Here is a 7,198-nt window from a genome sequence, read left to right on the forward strand (position 1 = left end):
GCCACTAGATTATCATGGCCAAAAGCAGACACAGGCCTAGCCACACACTTGAGAGGTCATTTTAACTTATCGGCGAAAGAAAGGGAAACACCATTGGATTGCAGTTGGTCCATCGCTGCCGAAGTCCTCCACTCCGCAAGAACAAAGCGGCGACAGCTAGTTCAGCTGAGTAGCTGACAGCTCACGCGCAAAACGGAAAAGGAGGATGGAGAAAAAGAAAAGGCAAATGAGAGGCCCCGCCGTCGATGCCCTGGCCCAACAGCTACCTATCAACAAATGAACAAATATCTGGGCTCACGAACAAACATCGGAGAGGGGTTTATTTGTTTGAATTGACAGCAGGTGGCATTGCACATCCACTTGTGAGGAGGAAGCAAGTTGAGAATGGAACTTGTCGTGTTGATGAATCTTCAGATACACTTCGTCCAAAACCCAAACAGTAGATGGAAAGAGATGATTCATTGGATGGCAGGCAGACGAAGGGACAAATGACAGAATTAAGAACAACTTGCAATAAGGAAAGCACCAACAGATAAAGGCTCAGCGGCACGACGTGTATGCTTCACGCAGAGGCGATCACGAAGTACAAGCTACGCCGGCATCACAATTCGATGTCATGCGTAGCAACCTACCGGCAGCTGCACTTGGTTGAGCAACCACTTCAAGGTACAGTATACTAGCATGTACTCCGCCGCCAAAATAGTGGCTGTAAGCCTGTAACTTCCTTTCTACTCAACAATCAATCTCCTTTCCTTCAAGCAGTTAACAAAAGCTCTTGGATTCTAGATGAAAAGGATGGTGGCAAGCATTTTCATACCTTGCATCAAAACATACAAAATCAATAAACACACACACAATCAATAGATGCATTCTTGCTTACCATATGAGCAGAATTGGCCAAAAGTGAAAAGAAAAAAGAAAAAAAAAGAGCCGGAAGAAGAAAGGAAGAACAATAGACAGATAATACAGTGTGTACCATTCAATAAACACAACTCGGAGCAAAACCGTTACACAACATGAAGTGTTTTAGCGTCACCATACCAGGGGGCGCCTACCTGCATCGCACATCACAAAATCTGGAAAACTAGCACGCAAGATGGAAAAGAACAGGGGTGTGGCTCCAACCTGGTCTTATTCGTCATATGACAAAACTATAGGTGTATTTCAAAAGCATAAACATCTTGCTCGTCTATATGTATGTAGGCACCAATAATTGGTGATGCTACAGGCTACAAACTTTTCTCAGCTCATGCTGGAACCAAAACCCAAAGTAGAAGTCGATGGCTGTACACGTTTCTCTCTGTCACTCTTACAAGACCAACCTCAGCAAGCAGTCCGTAGAAAACGAGTGTGGGTGTGCCTCATACTGTCATTCGCCAGCTCTTGGTGCTGCAAGGAACAGGAGAAACATACTCGTTATGACAAAACTGAGCTAAACACAAGTCACCACCAAAGATCTGCAAAAAAAAAGGGTTCAAAAGATGATAGCACGTACCCAAGTTTACCACCTCGGAGCTTTTCATCAGACGAAGACGTTGGCAGGTTTCCACAAACATTCTGTAGTGAGATATTAGAGAGGTCAGGATCATCTTGGGACACTAGGAGTCAATTTTTGAGAGAACATTTTGCTAAAACGGATAAAGAGAGTGTATATCTTTAGAGTTGTCTCTGTGTTTGTGCGATGCTCTGGTTTGTTGAAACCTAGCTAGAAAATGTAAAGGAGAAGGCATCAACTATTTAGGTTTGTGCCATGCTCCAACACTCTGGACAAGGAATCTACGGACCTAAGCAAGTAATAACACAGTGGGAATCTAAGTTTGTCAAAAGATATTATTAGCCCTAACCCAAAATGTTATACCAGAAACAAGCAAGCATTACAACCTATCCAAAGCAGCTTATTGTAATCAACTGTAAAGGAGAAGTAACGATTTATTTAGGTTTGTGGCATGCTCCAACTCCCTAGTTAGGAATCTTATCCTACAGACCAACGGGTGTAGTTTCTAGCAGGAATCTAACGTTTGCTAAAAAGAAATTAAGAAAAGTATAAAAAATGGTTGAGCATAAACAAACAAGACCATCAAAATTAGCCCTAACCAAAAAGATTGTGCCAAAAACAGGCAAGCAGTGCAACCTCATCCAAAGTAGCTTCAACTAACTTTATTCTTTATATATATATGCTTATCTATTTCTGGTGAGACAATACATCAATGCAATTCAGCCAGTCAGTTATATAAGAAATAAGAAAACGAGAGCTTGTTGAACCTACTGGAATAAAAAGAGCAAATGATGGGGGGGGGGGGGCAACAGCAAGGGAACTCCTATGATTGAACCACTGGCCACCAGATAGAAATTCCCAAAGAGAGTGCAAAACCCAGTTGTCAACTGCCATGGATAATCTCCCATTATCAATCGCCCTTAGGAAGTTAATTAAATTCAGTTAACTATATACTTCAAGCTCTTAGCAAATACTAAGGGACAACAAATTGTTTTTTCAACACAACCCAAAAACTACAGGTGATTACAATACATTTCTAGCTGGTCTTAAATCGTTTCCACCATTATCATGTTCTCAGGGGTCAGAAAAATGAAATGGTTGAGTGCACTTATGTGGAAATGGAGTAGACTATTTCAGGCCTTATCGCAGCTGTCCTATCAAATTGAAAAGATATATTCCGAGAGGCTCTGAGATCCACAAAGCAAATAACATTACAAGTCAAGAATACACTACAGTTTATGAATCAAGGACCATTAAATACTAGTCAGATCCAACCAACATGCCAATTGATATCTCATAGCAGATGGAAACCGATGGGCTATGCGCATAATTCCCTGGCCAACAATGGAAAAGTTTGGCCACAAACAAACACAATATGTCAATATCCAATTAAGGGATTGATCCTAATTCCCATATACTCTCAGATCGATCATTAACTGAACTCGAACTAACTAGTTCCCCCTTCCCCCGCCAATTCTCAAATCAACCCTAAGAGGCGCCACGATTCTAATTATAAGCTTTCTAGATGAACTTAAACATATGATTTTTATTCTTATTAAAAGAATAGCCACGAATTACAACCGGATGTAAAAACAGCGAGGAAGGAGTTCGAATTAAAGCTGACCTCCAGGGGACGTCTCCGACGAGCATCCAGTCGCCGTCCTTGTCCTCGTAAGTCGGCACGTACTCGACGCCGCTCACGACGTCGACGAGCTCCATCTCCTCGTTCGCCCCCCGGCCTGCACGCATCCATGCTCTATGAAAATGGTCGCGCAACAGAGAAGACGCAGGAGACACAAGCGGCAGGGTCCGGCGGCGATGCACTCACGGACGGTGAAGTGGGCGGTGAACTTGTCCTGGAGCGCGGCGAGCAGCTGGTGGTAGCCCGCGTACGCCTCGAGGTCCACCTTGCGCTGGTACGGCGCGCCGGCCACAGCCACCTTGACGAACTTGACCTTGTTCGGCCGGCGCCGAACCGGAGGCCACCCCACCACCCGCGGCCTGCACCCAGCACGAACGAACGGGCCAATCGATCAATCACGCCGAAATCGACCCGGACCCAATCCCCAGTTCCCCCACGAGGCCGCAGGAGTCTCGCGCGCGAGCGTACAAGTGGGAGGGCGGCGGCGGGGCGGCGTCGGGGCCGCGCGGGGAGCGGCTGCGGTCGCGGGCGGCGGGGTCGGAGGTGGAGGCGGCGCTCTTGCGGTCGGGGTCGGAGCCCGGGGGCCGGAGCCTGAGCACGAAGTCGGGCCCCGAGGACGCCCCGGAGGAGGACTCCATGGAGCTCCGCGCCGGCTCCTCCGACATGGCGGGTGCTCGGTCGGCGTGGTACGCGGATTGGCTCTCCGGTCGCGGCTGCGACGGGCGGACGGGCGGCGCGGCGGCTTCTCTCTCCGTCGGTGAGGCGGGGCGGTGAGCCGGGAGCGCAGCAGGCGGGGTTGGTGGAGGCGGGGTGCGGTCACCGGTGGACTGGTCGTCGGGGTTTAATCCGCGGTCGGGGCCAGTGCCGCCGCGACACGTGGCGCCTCGGCCTGGGTAGAGGTTCTAGACAGACAGTGGGCCAGGTTCGGCGGTTCCCTCTCGGCCGTGTTTGGTTAGGGTAGAAAATTTTCATGAAAATTTTTCGGCCTTTTAACCACTAATTAGAGGTATCAGTTGAAATCTAATTATGAAATAATTTTTACAATTATGGTATTGTAGCATGTGTTATAGCTGTCTTTGACAGTATGATTAGAGGATGATTTGGGGATGGTTACTATAGCACAACTATAGCCAATTATGATGAAACTTGGCTCATTAGATTCGTCTCGAAAAATTACACTCATCCATAAAAAAAGTTTCGCAAATAAATTTCGTTTAGTAATTCATGCGTGCATTCGTCTTTTTACGAGAAGTTTTACCAAACACGGCACTCGTGGTATTGCGACCAAACGCGAGGTGGTATACTTGAAAATGCCCGGCCCCGCCGTGCAGGCGCTTCCACCTGTGGGGCCAGGCTGCCGGTTGGTCACTGCCATGGGCCCCGTCCAGCGGATCCGACGGCCGAACGTCCTTGATTGACCCGGTAGCGCCCGCGTCGCTGCGTGCGGGACCCAGTGCACACCGGTGTGGGCGACCGGGTCGCGTGGGGACAGGCGATAAAGCAGGGCGCGCGTGGGCGTGCCGGGCTGTCGGGAACTGTCCCCCTCTCTCCCGGCCCGTACCCGATTAAATTTCGTGCCGCATCTTCTCGCCCTCGCGGGTCGCGGGGGGGCTGTGGACTTTGGACCAGGCAGGCAGATCGCTTTCCGCTGCTTTGCACAGGGGGAGGAGGAGAGGGACGCCTGCGGCCGCCGGCGGGCAGCCCAACCGAGCCGATCATCCTGGGCCCTTGGTTGCATAGCATGATTAGCACACACAATTTCCGAAAAAAGAATCTTATATGTATAGAGTACTAAACGAAGTTTATTTGCAAAATCTTTTCACAGATGGGTGTAACTTTTCACAGATTGGCTACAGTAATGCTACAGTAACCATCATCTAATCGTGCGGTCAAAGGTCTCATTAGGTTCGTCTCGCGAAGTAGTGCAGGGTTGTGGAGTTAGTTTTGCTAATTGACTTTATTTAGTACCCCTAATTATTGGTCAAAATTTTTGGACTACTCATGCTACAACAAACCAAACAGAGCCCTGATCCTGGGCTAATCCCTCGCCCCTGTAAGGTGGGCTCGGGCCTCCGGTGTTGAAGACTCGTGGTACTGCATGTCAGGGATTTACCGGTCCAGTTTTCTGATAAACATAACCCACGGCTATCGTCAAATTATGAATTTATTAGATTTAGTATATTTTTTTGGTCTTTTAGCTTCAATTTATGCTATTAGTTTTATAATTAATTTATATTTAATACTTCTAATTACACCATTCGGCTGGCGGGTTTCTGGATGCTGGGTGGCTGGTGAGCTGATTTCAACTGGCAAGCCATTCGGTTGGCCATCCCAGGGGCGACCGACCAGTAGGCCCAGCCTACAGGCGCTAGGGGGGCCGGTCGCCCCTCCCGCGGGCGACAGGGGGCCCTCCCTATATAAGACCTCCCCCCTCATTCCCTCCTCATTTGACCTCAAAAAATCCACCAAAAATCCAGAAAAAAGAGAGGGGTGAGGAGAAGGGAAGCGGCGAAGCTCTGCCGAATTCCGCACTTGTGATCTACCGGTAACTTCCGTATAAATTCGTTGATATTGTATAACAATTTAATTTAATTAGCAGATTAGTTGAATTAGATTTGGTGCTTTAGAACACTGGTTTAGTATTACAATTTAAGTACTATTACAGACTTTTTCAAATAAAATAATTATACATTAGAATAGAATTATGACAGTACCTTATTGATATTGCAGTATACGATATGTGCATTGCTTAAATCATTATTTGTTATTTGGCGCACCACACTATAGCGCCAATGTCTTCGTCAGGATCAACCTACATTTCGTGGAGCAAGTGTAAAGCCACCGTACCCGAAGAAATTGATGTGCCAATGTGCTTCTGCGGTTCGTTATGCAAGTTCATGCAATCTGAGGTTTTAGGAGATGACTACGGCATGAGGTTCTTTATGTGTGAGAACTACGAATATGATCCACCTAAGCGATACAGCAAAGACCGGGCCAAGGTAGCAGGAGAACATACGCTATTTTTCTCTGTGACCTAACATTGAGTTATGATTCTAACTTGTGTTGGACAAAGTCTCCTCCGCCTCTTTGTGATTTTATGCAGTGGTTCGACACCGTGCAGTCGCAGCAGGCAAAGGACATTGTGGAACAAAAAGCAAGGTGGGCTGTAGAACGTTGGCGCCGAATGAAGCACGAGGAACAGCAAGAGGAGAAGCGCAAGAAAGAGCAAAAAGATATCCGCAAGAGGATGGAGGAGGTGGATCGTAAGGCGGCGGCCGAACGTGAAGCTGACAGGGAGAGAAAGCGAGAGAGGGCACGCCGTGCGAAGGAAGCCGGGGCCGAAGCAATTAGGAAGGGCAAATATCCTAGGTGCACTCAGTAGAGTAGTACCATATAATCCCGACATTTTACATTCCATAAGGCATGGTAGGTTTAGATGCAACAAGAAATTATCTTGTCGCGTGCACATGTCACTGCAATTAGTTGTTTATGTTTTAAGTTGAGAGCTTAACTCTGTGTGTTGTAGCCTTTACCATTAATTTGCAGTTGTAGCCGGGAGTCTATGAAATCTTTGAACTTGTCCTTAATATTTTCGGAGCTTTTCATGTCACTAGAATACTAAAAAACACACATTTTATTAATATAACAATAAGAACTAAGAACTAAGAAATACATCGGGGTCTGCTGCTAAAAAGCACATATTTTCATGTCACTAGAATACTAAAAAGCATCCGGAGACCTCACCCGCCGACGATGATGACGACTACACGCTCGAATAGCTAAAAATAGGAACCATAGTGTATCTAGCTGCGAGTACGAGATCACAGGTTGCCACTGCTCAGCACGGCGATCACGGGTTTCCCAAATGTCGCATTCTTTGCCCAGACATACGTGACAAAAGACGACAACCCAATAGCAGTGCTCTTCCACCATTTCAAATAGATATGACCAGACGGCAACCACACCAGCTCACCTTCAAAGCAGTCTCTCTGGCGAAGACGATGGACCTGTCATTCTACAGCGAAGGTCTGTGGCGTGTAGTGGGGAAGGCGGCATCTAGG

The 7,198-nt window shown here is 47.5% G+C and overlaps 1 protein-coding gene across 1 annotated transcript; it reads right to left on the reverse strand.

Annotated features, from left to right (window-relative positions):
- Positions 1-955: 955 nt before the first annotated feature.
- Positions 956-3,999, reverse strand: LOC120664284 (auxin-responsive protein IAA1-like). Its single transcript, XM_039943425.1, has 5 exons — positions 3,606-3,999; positions 3,324-3,496; positions 3,120-3,234; positions 1,496-1,557; positions 956-1,389 (listed from the first exon to the last, which is right to left on the reverse strand). Exons 1-5 carry the CDS (start codon positions 3,800-3,802, stop codon positions 1,370-1,372), a joined length of 567 nt encoding a protein of 188 aa, XP_039799359.1. The 5' UTR covers positions 3,803-3,999; the 3' UTR covers positions 956-1,369.
- Between the last annotated feature and the right edge of the window lie 3,199 nt (positions 4,000-7,198).

The sequence above is a fragment of the Panicum virgatum genome, chromosome 3N (assembly GCF_016808335.1).
Source record: "Panicum virgatum strain AP13 chromosome 3N, P.virgatum_v5, whole genome shotgun sequence".
Lineage (NCBI taxonomy): Eukaryota > Viridiplantae > Streptophyta > Magnoliopsida > Poales > Poaceae > Panicum > Panicum virgatum.